This window comes from Dipodomys ordii, unplaced genomic scaffold (assembly GCF_000151885.1).
Source record: "Dipodomys ordii isolate 6190 unplaced genomic scaffold, Dord_2.0 Scaffold26, whole genome shotgun sequence".
Taxonomy (NCBI): domain Eukaryota; kingdom Metazoa; phylum Chordata; class Mammalia; order Rodentia; family Heteromyidae; genus Dipodomys; species Dipodomys ordii.
The window spans coordinates 1,829,781-1,844,864 of NW_012267242.1; the positions used below are offsets into that span (position 1 = coordinate 1,829,781).

The window sequence follows — 15,084 nt, forward strand, 5'->3', positions numbered from 1 at the left end:
TTCTCAATGTCCCTGGTCTCTTGGAATGTGACAGAGGCATTTTGAGTCACGCAATGGCCCGGCCAAAGCAGCAGCAATACATTTTAAGTTTTGAGTATGAACTCCAGTTCCTTGAGGTCACGTAGCTTATTCTTCAGGAACTTGCCTTTTTTCCCTTCTCCCCTCTCTGATCATGCCTAGTAGAGACCAAGAAGGGACATCGGTGTGTTTTTGTGTCTGTTTTGTCAGTTGTGGGACTTGAATTCAGGGCCTGGGTGCTCGTCCCTGACCCTCTTTGTGCTCAAGGTTAGGGCTCTACCACTTGAGCCACAGCACCACTTCCATTTTTTGACGGGCTTCAAACCCTGATCCTCAGATCTCAGCTTCCTGAGTAGCTATGATTACAGGTGTGAGCCACCACTGGCAGGCTGGGACATAAGCATTTTAAGTGTTGCAAAAAGTCTGTTTTCCTAATTACTCTATTTCCCTTCTGCTTGTTACTAAAGGATAATATCAAGATTCAGAAGACAAGGATAGAGCGCCTGGCGAGCAAGTACAATGCCCTGATCTTAAATCCCAGAACTACTGAAAAAAAAACAACTGTTTAGAACATGTGCGGGATTGTGTCTGAGGTGACAGAGGACCTGCCTGGTGAGCCCAAGTTCAATTCCTAGGACAAAAAAGAAAACCCAGAGGTGGCATGTTTTTGTGCTTCATTTCTCAGCTTTTATTATAAAAACCTTCTCTATGTTCTCGGACATGAGAGGGCCGGTTCCGCCAGGAGACTACAGAACTTTGAGGGGTCTTCCGTGGATTCTCCCATCTTCAGATCAAGCCTGGTTATACGCAGCTCACAGCAGGATGGGAGCTGCTCTCCCTATTACATGGCATCTGCACTTGCTGGTGGGTAGGGACAAAAAAACAAGGGTGTGGGGATGCAAGTGTTAACAGTTCACTCTGCTCAGCTCACTCATTGCATGTCATCAGGAGGTGATGGAAGCAGAAGCCTCATTAGCTCCACTGTTTCGCTTCTCAGACAGATCTTAGGACACAGAGGCTCTAGGCACTGGTAACCTTTCCTAATTCTCAATCTAATTTAGTCCTATTGTGAGGGTTCCTAGTCATCTAAACACTTGATTCACTTTCACAAATAAGCTTCATTAAAATTGACAAATGACACTGGATGCTGGTGGCTCATGCTTATAATCCCAGCTACTCAGGAGCCTGAGATTTGTGGGTTACAGTTTTGAAGCCAGCCCATGTAGGAGTCCATGAGACTCTATTACCAATCTACTACTCAAAACGTGGAAGCAGAGCTGTGGTTCATGTGCATGTGCACACACACAGATACATGCACAGACAGACACATACACACATCACAAATAACATCCCTAAGAAACCTAAAGGGAGCCAGGCGTTAGTGGCTCACACCTGTAATCCAAGCTACTCAGGAGGCTGAGATCTGAGGATCTCGGTTAAAAGCCAGCCCACCCGGGCAGGAAAGTCTGTGAAACTCTTATCTCCAAACCACCAGAAAACCAGAAGTGGCGCCGTGGCTCAACTGGTAGAGTGCTAGCCTTGAGCTGAAGAGCTGGGGGACAGTGCCCAGGCCCAGAGTTCAAGCCCCCACACCAACAACAACAAAAGAAAGAAACCTAAAGGGAGTTGAGAAAGTAGTATTCTTCTTTACATACCTGCTTTCTATGACATATCCTGACCTCTGGGAATTTCCTGAGTTTTCTCATTTTCCTGATTTTTCTAATTCATTTGGGGTTGTTTCCTTACCCTTAGAAATGTGTGTTGCTCTGTTTTAATCATAACTGTAATTCAAAACTCAGTTGCTCATAGTTTGCTGTACTGAGATCTACCATAGGCAAGTGGACTGGTTCCAGCAGGGACAGTAAAGCACAGCTTCTGATGTTAAAGGTACTCTTGGGCAAGAATGAAAGGGCAGGGGAGAAGCTCCTGTGAGGTGCTGCTGGTAGGAAATCTAAGCCAACTCACCAGACCTTCAGCCTTTCACACATCCCCTTGTACTTTCAGTTTGATTGATAGAAGCTAACTCCAGCACTGTAGAACAGGGTTTTGTTGGGCCACACAGGATTGCATTACCCAATCCACTGTTAGCTATGCGCTTCCATGTGGAACCTGTAGTACATCGAACGATTTCAATGCCTCATCTAGCGGCCTACTTGAGGGTTTTATCTAGGTCTTAAAGTAAAAGTCCTCGTTGCTTCTTCTTTCATTCCCTATGCCATCCCATATTGTAGGCAGTAGCTACACAAAGGTATTCAATGGAACTAACAGTAAATGAAAGATTCCATTTTCACCATACTAGCCATGTCTTAAAAAGTGAGTACTTCTGTACACAGAAGTTAGGGGCTAGCCGGGCACCGGTGGCTCACGCCTGTAATCCTAGCTACTCAGGAGGCTGAGATCTGAGGATCACCACTCAAAGCCAGCCCGGGCAGGAAACTCCGTGAGACTCTGATCTCCAATAAACCACTAGAAAACCAGAAGTGGTGCTGTAGAGTTCTCGCCTTGAGCTGAAGAGCACAGGGACAGCGCCCGGGCCCAGAGTTCAAGCCCCACGACCGACCAAAAAAAAAAAAAAAAAGTTAGAGGCTCTATTGGACAGTGTAGTCTTACGAATGTTTTCATTACCGCAGGAAGTTCTATTGGCCAGTGCTGCTTATACTCCATATACCAAGTGGCAGCTCATCTTTTTTTTTCAACAATCCCTTCTTTGAATCAAACTATAGTTCTGGAATTATCTTTTCTTGTGGGAGGCAATAGGGAGACAGAATACTGGAAATTGAACTCAGGGCCCTTGGGCATTCTCCTGCTTGAGTCATATCCCCCAATATTCTGCTGGCATTTATTAAACCAGTGACCTACTTAAGGATCCATGGTGCATTAATTCTTATAAACAGAATTTACAAGGTCATTGCAAGGATATGCAGATCTTCTTTGTTGGTTAGTTCTTCACAGAAGAGTGACTTAGCCTCCAACTATAAATTATCTGACATCTTGGTTAGTTGGAGATAGATAGGGCACATCAGAAGATCTTTGGTGTGAGGTGAAGTGCAACAGTATTTTAATCTCTATATGGTCAATACACTATTGCTATCATCATTGAAGGAAACCAGCATAAAAGTATTTTACGTAATTTTCTTTGTATGTTTACCTTGAAATATTTTAACGATTTCTAATAAAAATTGTGTTTTTGTTAGGTCAGCATTATTTTTGCTATTTTACACTAAGACTGAGCATAAAGAAAGATAGTTTGAATATATTTAGTAGCAGGGGAAAAGTAACTTTTTATTTGGAAGAGATAAAATGCCAAGTTTAAGAACTGACCTAAGACTGAAAAACAGGATAATGATACTAGCAATAATTCTAACAGCAAATACATTTGTCTGCTGGGGGCAGGAAGGATTTGTGTGTTATACCTACACTTGAAACACTATTTTCCTATTATTGAGATACAGTAAGGAAAGGATGCCCTTTAAGTAGCTGTCCAACCTCAGGAAATGAGGTAGAGCTGAAGTCTGACCTGGGTAGTGTGGCTTCAAAGGCTGTCGCATCAGCTCTTAGGCTACATTAAAGTCACTACACATTAAGAACAAATAGCCCTGTCTTCTTAGATTCAATCAGTGCTTTTTATAATCCATACTTCTAAATTTTTGGAACATGCTTATTTCATAATTTAGAATGTTTATCTTTTGTCTTTGCTTGACTAATTTTTCTTTTCATTAATTGTGGTATTGAAATGATAAGCAGCTCCTCCCCCTGAAGAAAAAACTGATGCAAAAAGAATACAGTAATTATACTGACTATAAAACCAGAATTCTGTCCTTGTGTCTAAATAACATACTTTTTTTTTTGCTGCTGCATGGTTACTTTCATACTCCGAAATATTTGAATTTGTTCTTAATAATTCATTCCCAAATTTGTGCCAGGGGTCCTGTAGTACACTAAGTCAGAATTTTCATACTTAACAAAAAGTCTTTTAAGGACTCAAAATCTGGGAAGGTCTCAAAGGAATTGGTGGCTTTCTAAATTTGTTCCTTTTTTAGATAATTCTACTTTGAAAGTTCCAGAAACCTGAAATCCACACTGTAATATTAGCTACTTAATTAAAAAATAAAGACTTTCCAGGAACTGTTGTCAAAGTATAGCTCAGTGGTAGAGTGGATGCTTAGCATGTGGAAGGCTCTAGGTTTAATCACCAGCATTAAAAACTACAAAAAAAAAGCCAGGCGCTGGTGGCTCACGCCCATAATCTTAGCTACTCAGGAAGTTTAGGATTGCAGTTTCAAGGCAGCCCAGGCAGAAAGTCTGTGACACTCATTTCCAATTAACCACTAGAAAACTGGAAGTGGAGCTGTGGCTCAAAGTGGTGGAGGGGTAGAGTGCTAGCCTTGCGTGAAAAATCTTAGGGCAGCACCCAGGCCCTGATTTCAAGGCCCACGACTGACAGAAAAAAAAAAAAAAAAGCTTCAAAAAACGTTTTTCCAATTTTTCATTTTTTGTTTTTGGGTTACCTGATACTGCAATGCTCGAAGAAATCTAATCTAACTTGGTAATTTACAAAGAAAATAATTTTAGAGAGTGGTAGAGTTAAATCATCAAAGCCAAAAGAACCCAGGCTTTTTTTTTTTTTTTTTGGGTCCGGTCATGGGCCTGAACCCTGGCCTGGGCGCTGTCCCTCAGCTCTTCAGCTCAAGGCTAGCGCTCTACCACTTGAGCCACAGCGCCACTTCTGGCTTTTTCTTTTTGCTTATGTGGTGCTGAGGAATCAAACCCAGGGCCTCAAGCATGCAAGGCAAGCGCTCTACCACTGAGACACCTTCCCAGCCCCAAGAACCCAGGCTTTTGATTCAGCTCTTTCCAAACCAAAAAGGACAAAGAATTCTGTACTTCTTCCCTACCATTCTGGTTATTTTCCCCAAATCTTATGGTCCTAGATGCCCACCAAAGATACTGGTGGGCTTCTATAGAGAAGTGATCTACAGTGGACCCCAAAGACTTGCTTATGAAGATATCTGGACAGGACAGCATAGTGTACTATTATTCACAATGGGGCCATATATTGTTCATCAACCCAAGTGATCTTGAAGGGATCAGAATTGCCATTACTTCTTGTTCCTAGAGGTTAAAAGACAAGTTTTTGAAAAACAAGAATACAAAAACAAACAACTCCTTTTGCTAAAACTTGAACTCTAGCCCACCTTTGAATCCATGTGACCTTGATAAGAAAAAGTTAAAACACAAGCAAAGAAATCGGGAGATTTATTTAAAAGGGGGAAATTCCAGGGAATGTACCTTCTTGATATTAGCAGCTGCATCCAGCCCAATTAACTATTATCAATATCTGCAATCCTGCCAGCACCCTAAAGTTCAGAATTCATGATGCCCTATCACTTAATGATCTTCAGAAACAGTTATGTTAATACCTACTATAGTGTGTTAAGACAAGAAAGTATGTTATTATATGGTTTTCAACCAATATTGTAATAGAAAAAAAAGGGGTTTTCTGGCTAGCCAGAAAATTATATTCCCTGAGCATCCCAACAGATTGAGGTTAAAGAGATTGTTCCTTCCACACAATCCAATCTAACATCACATACCTTGTCAAGTAATAACTAAAGAGTTGTCCCTTTTAACTTAAAACATTAAGAGAATAAACGTGATTTTTTTCCCACTTGTACAAACAATGGAAAAAGCATATATTAACCACACAAATATCAGAAAATACAGCAAATTAACTTGCAATTTTTCTATGTAATTGCTAGCTGCTCTGTGAGTCTATTAAATACTAAACGTAAATAAATTAAGATTGGTGTAGTATAGGAAGAGACAGGTAAGTGGTTAAAACAATGCAGTAGCATGTTTCAATCCTGCTAGACTGCAGGCCTCATGCTCTGGAGCCTATGGCGTGACTACTACCATAGCAAACCCTGTGTGGACTGGTCACATTTCCCAGTGCCTAGCTTAGCATTCCAGGTTGATGTCAAGCAGCAAGCCTTGTAGTTTGGTAGTGAGGCAATCAAATTACTAATCCAGTCACCTCAATATGTGACTATTCTTAAAAGGAGAAGAAAAAGTACACACTCAGTAACAACCACCACCACTCAACAAAACCCAAAAACAAAGCAACAGCAATAAAATAAAAATGTTAAATATAAGGGACTTCCTTTAGAAGGAAACAAGAAAATAACATCTTTTGGGATAGGAAACCAGTTATTTCTCAAAATAATTTCTCAAAAAATTTTAAGGAGCCTGGGAAGGTGGCTCAGTGGTAGAGCACTTGCCTTGCATGCCTGAGGCCCTGGGTTTAATTCCTCAGCATCACATAAGCAAAAAGAAAAAAGCCAGAAGTGGAGCTGTGGCTCAAGTGGTAGAGTGTTCACCTTGAGCTGAAGAGCTGAGGGGCAGCGCCCAAGCCCAGAGTTCAAGCCCCATGACCGACAAAATAAAAAATAAAAAAAATTAAAGGAGAATTTCCCCCCCAGAATGTTACACTGCAGAAATCAATGAGTAAGTGGACTTCACATGATAATTTTCATACTTAATATGAAAAAGCAAACCTTTTCAGTCAGTTTGGTCAATCCCTTGGAAGTCTGCAGTGTGCGCATGACATGGTTAAAACCGTGTGTAGGCATTGCGCTGCTGCTGCTGTAAGGGTTGCTGGGCTTGCTGCTGTTGTAGGCGAATCTGCTGGGAGTAAGGATCTTCCAGAGATTTGACAAATATGGTAGTTCTGGGGCCAGTCTTCCATACGATGCCATTGGCGTCTTTCACTGAGGATTCCACTGTGATGTTATGTGTTCCAAGGATAGCAAAGTTCAACAGGAACTGGGTACTGAAGTAATCATTATGAGGCTCAACTTTCTGCTCCATCTCATTGGTCATATTGTCAATGGGTATCTGCAATGAATGAATTGAGTAATAGTAGCTACATTCATTCAGAGGCTCTTGTTCTAGGTACTCGGTTTAGTCCTTGCAAACAACCAAGATACAAGGTACTATTATCAATCATCCTTGCTGTTTAGATGAGAAGGCTAAGACAGAGAGGTTAAGTAAGCTGCCCAAGGTGATAATAAAGCAGAGCTGGAATGTGCACCCAGGTGGGCTCACTTGGGTCTACTGGCCCAACAATAAGTGACATTGCCACTTACCTCTCCTTGATCAGAATAAGCTCCCAGAGCCTTTCAACCCCCTCACAGGCTGCCTCTCTCCATGTTCTCTCCTCCCTACATCCCAATCCCCATCTTTATTCTGTAAAGTTACACACCTGAGTTAGTTGCCTCTATAGCTCTAAAAGTAATTAAAATCATTATTGGATCTGCCTAGATTATCTGGGCAGAGGAAAGGAAGTCTCCTCAAACCCCACTATCTGCTTTTATGTTCATCTGATCCCTCTGGAGGCAAAACTGCCACCTGCTTAATCACAAAAGAACACTGGCAAACTAAGCTGGTAAAACCTGCATCACAATTCTGCCGGTTTTTGAAATTACCTTGTAGTCTTGTCCTGATTTACTCTGTAGTGTAGAAGAAACATTCAGGCAGACGGACTGAATTTTGCGGAAGAGTCCTGGTTTAGACCCGTGCTGAACCACACCCTCTACCTTTAACGCCAGCTGCTGGTTATTCTGTACAGCAATGGGTTCTGCAGGATTCCGAGGGGATGGAGACAGTGCAAGCTGGAATGCAAACATCAAATAAATGGCCAATAACTTAGAGCAAGCTTCCTTCTGCTAACCACTGGTAATAACTAACACAGTGGCCTAAGCACCCCACTATACCCATGTTAGGATAACTAGGCAGAAAGACCTTCCAAGCCCAACTTCCTTATGCCTTTTGTCTCTTAAATACTATAGAGCTTTTAATCCCAGACTTCAGTTTTGTTCAAGGGCAACAGAATTAGAGACAAGCTAAGGCACTGCTCTGTCAGGGTTTGTGGCAGAACTTTCAGTGACAATGAATCTCTTTTAGTAGGAAATGTACTGAAATGTTCATGTCTAGCTGCTGTCTCTATACTCTTAGGTAATTTAGAACAGATTAAGTTCAAATGCAAATGAACATTAAATGCTAGGATTACTTGCATAATGAAGTCATGATATAAAAATGTAAATTTCCACAAAGTAAGTTTCCATGAGTTTTGGTCAGAGGCACTGAGAACTGAACCTAAGGTCTTCTGTATGTTAAACAAATACAACTGTTCTTTAAAAAATTAAATTTAAAAAGAAAATATTTAAAGTCCCAAATATATTTCAAATTCAGAAAGCTCAAGTCTTGCTAGATGAAAAAAAAAAATTGAGTTACTGATAATATTGTTGAGCCACTGAACTAATCAACCCTGGAGTCAATATGCTTTAGGAGGAATTCTTGTCTAGATAACTAATTTTCCTGATTAGTCATTTTGAAATGGAATTCAGTTATTTGTTACCAAAAACATCTAAATGAGGGCAAAAGTTCACTGAAGACAGCAAGTGACAAGAATAATTCAGGAAATCTCTTAGAAGTGAAAATCCACTCCTTTCCCAACATTCTAAGATTCAAAAACAGCTTTTTTGGAGGTTGAACTTTGGTTCTCAAACATTCTAATATTTGGGCTATACCTTTCAGTCCTTCTGATCTTTTTTTTTTAAATGGGGTTTGAACTGGGTGCTGTCCTTGAACTTTTTCCACTCAAGTCTAGTGCTCTACCACTTGAGCCACAGCTCCATTTCCAGCTTTTTGGTAGTTAACTGGAGATAGGAGTCTCACAGACTTTCCTGCCCCAGCTGGCTTCAATCCTCAGCTCTCAGCCTCCTAAGTAGCAAGAGCCACCAGTGGTTTAAATGAGTTCAAAAAGTAACTCTAGTTATTGGCCAGTTCCTCAAAACTTGTGACTCAAAAGACAAAAGGACTGTGAAGGCACAACCGGTAATATTTTATTGGACCTGCTTCAGTCTAAGTTGGGTCTGAATAGCTTGGTCAGACAGACTCAGTTCAAGATTTTTCTGGATGATTATGATAAAATCACCAACTTACTGCTAGAGGTAAGTGACAATGGACTATCTCCAGTTACTCAAATGTATGTCCCCATATATTTATCACCAAAAGTTTAAAAGGGTAAGTTTAGCTCTCAAATACCATTGCCTTCACCAAATCATTTGTTAAAGGGAGGAAAAGCATACAACTAAACTTACAAATTTTGTTAAAACCCAAGTTAAGATCCTGAAGTATAGCTATGTCCTATATAATTAACGATAGATTTTTTTTTTGTTTCAACATATGTTAATGTTAATCTTCTTCCTATATTACCTTGATGCTGGTAGACTGCAGTTTCTGGAAAAAATATCTCTGAAATGAAAGGGGTACTTTCAGCAAGGCAATGATGGCATTGCAGAGGCATGCTGTATGCTGAGGAAAACAAAAATAGAGTAAGTTTTCGAATTTCATCAACAAATCGTACATTCAGGAAGGTATTTAACATTGTGTATGCTGAAAATTATCATAAAAGTTCCTATCAATAAGCAATATGCACAACATTCAGGATGTATACCGGTTCACTCATTCATGTCAAGAATTATAGATTATTACATTATCTTGAACTGTATTTCATAAGAAATAAATCACAAATGGGAAGAAATCCACACTGCTCAAGGCCAAGCACTAGGCAAATTGCATACTTCTAGAGCTTATAACTACTAGGTATGGGTGTGTGTGTGTGTGTACCTGCGAGCTGGTTCTGGCAAGAAGTGTGTGTGTGTGTGTGTGTGTGTGTGTGTGTGTTACCTGCGAGCTGGTTTTGGCAAGAACTTAGGACCTGGGTGCTGTCCCTGAGCTTTTGTGCTCAAGGCTAGCGCTGCTCTACCACTTGAACCACAGTGCCACTTTGGGCTTTTTTCTGCTTATATGGTGCTGAGGAACCAAACCCAGGGCCTCATGCATGCAAGGCAAACGCTTTAGCACTGAGCCACCTTCCCAGCCCCCACTTCTGGTTTTTTTGGTTGTTAACTGGTGGTAAGAGTTTCACGAACTTTCTTGTCCTCAGATTCAGTCCTCAGATCTTAGCCTCCTGAGTAGCTAGGACTACAGGCATGAGCCAGCTTAAATATAGTATTAATGGATCATTTTAGATACTAAAATATAGAACAACTATCATAGAGCAGAGTATAACAAAGAGTATGGTAAAGGAACCAATCCCTATAGAATCTTGGCTTTGAGAGAGTTTATTCTTTCATCTCATCTCTACAAGTTAGCTTCTTTGTCCCAATAGCTATGATGCCCAGAGTAAGCAATGGTACAAACTGACTAGAATTCAGATTAAAGATAATTTTAATCTTTAGTTGCTATTTGTAATTATGCTTTCGTGGGATTGTGAAACTTTCATAAAATACTTTATTTCTAAAACTGATTTCAGTCATGTGAGTTTTGATAATCTCAGCATAACTTCATTGGAACAGAAACACTGAATTTAAGTGAAAGAGGTCATATAACTCAAGAGTTCAAAGAAGGCCTGGTGTGGTGGTGCATGCCTATAATTACAGCACTCAAGAGGCTGGGGCAGAAGGATTATGAGCTCAGTCTTGAGATCCTGTCTCAAAAATAAATAAATAAATAAATAAAATAAAAAGGAAGGTTACCCAGGTTAACTTTCCAGTTTATTAATGAAAAAGATCACAGTTATGAAATGGAACAAAGTGGGACTAGAACTTGGGCTGCCTAACTTCTTAGTGACTATGTGCTATTCCATCAGTGATTTAAAAATAGATAAAAGTAAATTAAAGCCACATCAGAATGTTTTTAACTTGGGATAAATCAGTACCATTCTATGTACTATGCCTTTTTCAGTCTACTGCAATCTCTATGCCCTGTTCCTACCCCCAGAACCACTGCAGATTGAAAACCACTAGACAGTAAAGGCAGGGTAGAGTGCCCTCTAGTTGCTCAAGCTGTACACATGGCTTTAAAAAATTGGGCATTATGGAAAAAAGATGGAAAAATCCATTTGTTACTGGTTTCAGGCAGGTGAGTTTTATTGCCAAAGCAGCACTACACATCCTCCTGAACTAAGGATTCTGGGAAGCATGTGGTGGATTCATCATAGCTCTGGTGGAACCAATGTTTCACAAGAATTACTTTTGCTTCTCTCTTTCTTTTTTTTTTTGGCAGTGCTGGTCAATTATTTCCACACTAAACCAGCAAACTTCTCTTTTGTGTTATATCTCTACCTTATACAAAAACTCTACTTAGGTACATGTGTTGTTCCTTCTTAAGATCACAGGCAACTTGAGGAAAGGTTGTGTCTTTGTCATTTTCCTATTCCTAAGACTCAATAAATGCCTGTCTGAGCTACATTTGGGGGCTCAGAATATAAAATGCAGTTTAGAAGGAGAGAAGGAAATTAATATTTTATTAATTAGTAGCTACAATTATACCAAGCACTGTTAGACATTAAGAAGAATTATTTCATTAAAGTTCCTAATAATCTTATGAGGTAGGTTTTCCCATCACATATAAGTGAACATTAAGTAATTTATCCAAAGTCATAGAGCTTGGCTGAGCAAGAATCTGAACCAAGACTGCATATTGGTGGCTCATATCCACAAGTCTTAGCTATTCAGATTAGAGGACTGAGGTCCTAAGTCAGTCAGGGAAGAAAAGTCTGCAATTCCATCTCCAAAATAATCAGCAAAAATCAGGGGTAGAGATATGGTTCAAGTGGTAGAACAACAGCTGAACAACCCAGAAGCCCAAGTGCAAACCCCAGTACTCCTTCCCCTTCCCCCGTCAAAAAAAAAAATTGGGGGAAGGGGGGAAATCTGAACCTAGATCTGTGTGAACCAGGGTTCTTTTCTCTATTTCATCCTGGACAGAAACATCTCATTCTCTCCATTATATTCAACTACAAAAGGAAGTTATTGTTCAGCATCTATTTAATTTCTCAGGATAGCACTTAGTTTCACAATCTCCCCTAGCAACCAATCTCAATGTCAAACAGGCTGTATCAATTCAACAAATACTACAACAACTTTTACATGAAAAGCATAATGTCAAGGAGGATATTCATTCCTAGATCTAATCTATTTCTTTAGGGTAGAAACAACTTTTCTACTTTCTTCTAAAACAGATGACTAAGGATGAGAGTATAGAAAAAAGAGCAGAAGCCAGGAGAGCTAATGTATGAGCAGAAGAGAAACTCTCCAGGCCCCAAAGTTCAAAGAATGGCTATTATAGATTGAATTTCTGTATCCTCTTAAATTCATATACAGTGTTGAAGCTCTAACCTCCAACATGGTATGTAGAGGACAGGCTGTTAAGAAGGGATTAGAGCTGGGCACTGGTGGCTCATACCTGTAATCCTAGCTACTCAGGAGGCTGAGATCTGAGGATCCAGGTTCAAAGCCAGCCTGTGCAGGAAAATCCATGAGACCCTTATCTCTAATAAAGCACTCAGAAAAAGCCAGAAGTGGTGCTGTGGCTCAAGTGGTAGAGCGCTAGCTTTGAGCTGAAGAGCTGAGGGACAGCACCCAGGCCCAGAGTTCAAGCCCCATGACCGACCAAAAAAAAAAAAAAAGGAAGGGATTAGAGTTATTGTAGAAGAGGAAAAGAAACCAGATTTCTTGCCTCTGCCTCTTCTCTCTCTCCTCCTCCTACCCCCTTTCTCCACTCTCCCAAGGTTCTCCACCACTCATGCATGCCTCCAGCCACTTTTAGCACTTGTTACACCTAGACTGTTATCTTCCTGCTTTTCATTTCTTGATGTAGCTAGGAATGACTGGCAGATACAGACCAGCTTGGGTCTTGTGGATTTTAATGCCTAGGCCAGTCTGGAATTGTGACCTTGATCTCAGCCTCACACACATACATCTAGGATGACTAGTGAAGAGTCACCGGTGCCTGACTTGATGTATTTTATTTTTAAAAAGCTTGTCTCCATTTGAGTAGAGATTTTAAATGTCACTGTGGCTTTGTAACAGAGATATACCTAGTGGTATAAAAGACAATCCCATTTAATCCTTCAATGCTATGAGGCAGGTGTTATATCAGCCCTGTTCTCCTGATAATTAAATAGGCAAGATGTTAATTTGTTAGACTCACCTAATAATTATCAAAGATTAATTAAAAAAAAAACCTTATGTCAGAGTAACAAAAACTCAACAGAATGAATGTAACTTGCCATGTAAGAAACGGGAGTATATTTCCGATTGAGTGATTCTACCTCCTCCAAGACATGATTATATACAGACATCATTCTTCTCTCATATTCACTATCAGCATGGGCTGCTCCGGTAGATCCATATTCCTGGAAACTGAAGTGAAGATCAATATCAAATAATCACATAAAACAGTAAGTTCAATGGTTAAATGTGTTAAGCACAGTCTACATTCATGTTAATTTTAAAAACAATGAAGTTATGTCTGGAAGTGGAGATGTGGCTCAAGTGGTAGAGCAAAAAGCCAAGCAAGAACATGAGGTTCTGAGTTCAAGCCCCAGTACAGGCACAAAAACAAAACAAAACAAGTAACAGTAACACAAAGTTATAGATTAAAAAAAACTGAGGCTTAGACAGGTTAATTTGCCTTTACTCAGATAACCAGTAAATGGCAAGCTGGAATTTAAACACAGAACTGACTTCAAATGATGGAAATCTTAGCCACTCCAGTTGTTAGGTAGTATGAAAAAGTGTAAAGCAGTCACAGCCATGAAGTAAGACAGAAGATATATTTGTAAAGATTATAATAAATTCATAGACAATTGCCAAATTACCAATAAAGACACACGAATAACAGCTAAAAACAGAGTGAATTGAGGAATGCCATAGAACAAAATGGTCTTGAACAAATCACTGGATAAGCATGATGGGTATAAATTACAATGGAAAATATATGGCTAGGAAATTAATCTAAGCATAGAAATAATAATAATAAAAACAACCAGGACTGTGCAAAGAGAGCTAGTATACAGATCATTCCAGGAAATGTTTCACCTTTGTTTCTTCTTTTTTCCACTACTGCTACAAACGCCTAAACTACTACTTTTTTTTTTTTTTTTTTTTTGTCAGTTATGGGGCTTGAACGCTGGGCCTGGGCGCTCTCCCTGAGCTGAGCTCTTCAGCTCAAGGCCAGCACTCTACCACTTGAGCCACAGCACCACTTTCAGTTTTCTGGTGGTTCATTGGAGATAAGACTCACAGACTTTCCTGCCCAGGCTGGCTTTGAACCACAATCCTCAGAGCTCAGCCTCCTGAGTAGTTAGGATTAAAGGTGTGTGCCACTGATGCCTGGCAGGGATAAGAATTTTAATATAGAAAAACCAGGAATATCTTTTGGTTTGTGAAACCAAAGAATAAAATTTCCAGTTCAAGTTTAGTAGTATTATTACCTCACAATCTTTCACAATAAAGCTCAATTATACAAGAAACTGCTCAATTATTTATCCAAATCAGTGTTTTGCAAATAAAAGGCAGGATATTTCCCTAGACCATCTGGAGTCAGAAAATTTTATGTTTTCTCCTAATTATATGACCCTGGGCAAGTGTTAAGAAGACTACATCCTTTTTGCTTTTTCTTCTAAAATTCCTTTTCTAAGACACTGTTGTGAAAGAAAGGCAAAATAACATTTGAAAATATTTTAGGGCTAGGAAGGTGTCTTAGTGGTAGAGCGCTTGCCTCGCATGCATGAGGCCCTGGATTCCATTCCTTAGAACCACGTAAACAGAAAAGGCCGGAAGTAGCACTTTGGTTCAAGTGGTAGAGCGCTAGCTGTGAGCTGAAGAGCTGAGAGACAGCATCCAGGCCCAGAGTTCAGGCCCTACAACTGGACCCCCCCCCAAAAAAAAAATTATAATACAAACTATTATAGAAATTACCTTGCCGATTCTGGATCCAAAATTAGGGCTTCTATTGCATGAGATATCAGCAAACAGCTCTGCTGCTGTCTAAATTAATGTTAAGTTAGACATGAAAACACGGAAATCCATTTTATATTTTATATTACCTGAGTATTAAAGTCAAGAGGAGGACAGCTTTTAGAGAAAGTGATCATGTTACAAGCTCAAATAGTGTGGAGCTGTATTTTTTCCTTTCAAATGATGTATATTGCTT

General features: G+C 39.9%; 1 protein-coding gene across 4 annotated transcripts in view; it reads right to left on the minus strand.

Annotated features, from left to right (window-relative positions):
- Window positions 1-720: 720 nt before the first annotated feature.
- The window catches only part of Ints7 (integrator complex subunit 7), a 69,797-nt gene continuing 55,433 nt past the window's right edge, over window positions 721-15,084 (minus strand). The window contains exons 16-21 of one of the 4 annotated variants that reach the window (XR_001175019.1): window positions 14,850-14,918; window positions 13,157-13,289; window positions 9,295-9,393; window positions 7,503-7,688; window positions 6,573-6,912; window positions 721-879 (exon numbers count right to left, since the gene is read on the minus strand). Coding sequence is in view for 3 of the 4 variants with exons in the window: in XM_013015266.1 (XP_012870720.1) it covers window positions 6,628-6,912; window positions 7,503-7,688; window positions 9,295-9,393; window positions 13,157-13,289; window positions 14,850-14,918 (772 nt within the window). In the remaining variant the exon portion in view is untranslated. Of the gene's footprint in view, window positions 880-6,423; window positions 6,913-7,502; window positions 7,689-9,294; window positions 9,394-13,156; window positions 13,290-14,849; window positions 14,919-15,084 lie in introns of those variants that run through there. The other 3 variants (XM_013015267.1, XM_013015268.1, XM_013015266.1) reach the window with 3 other exon arrangements.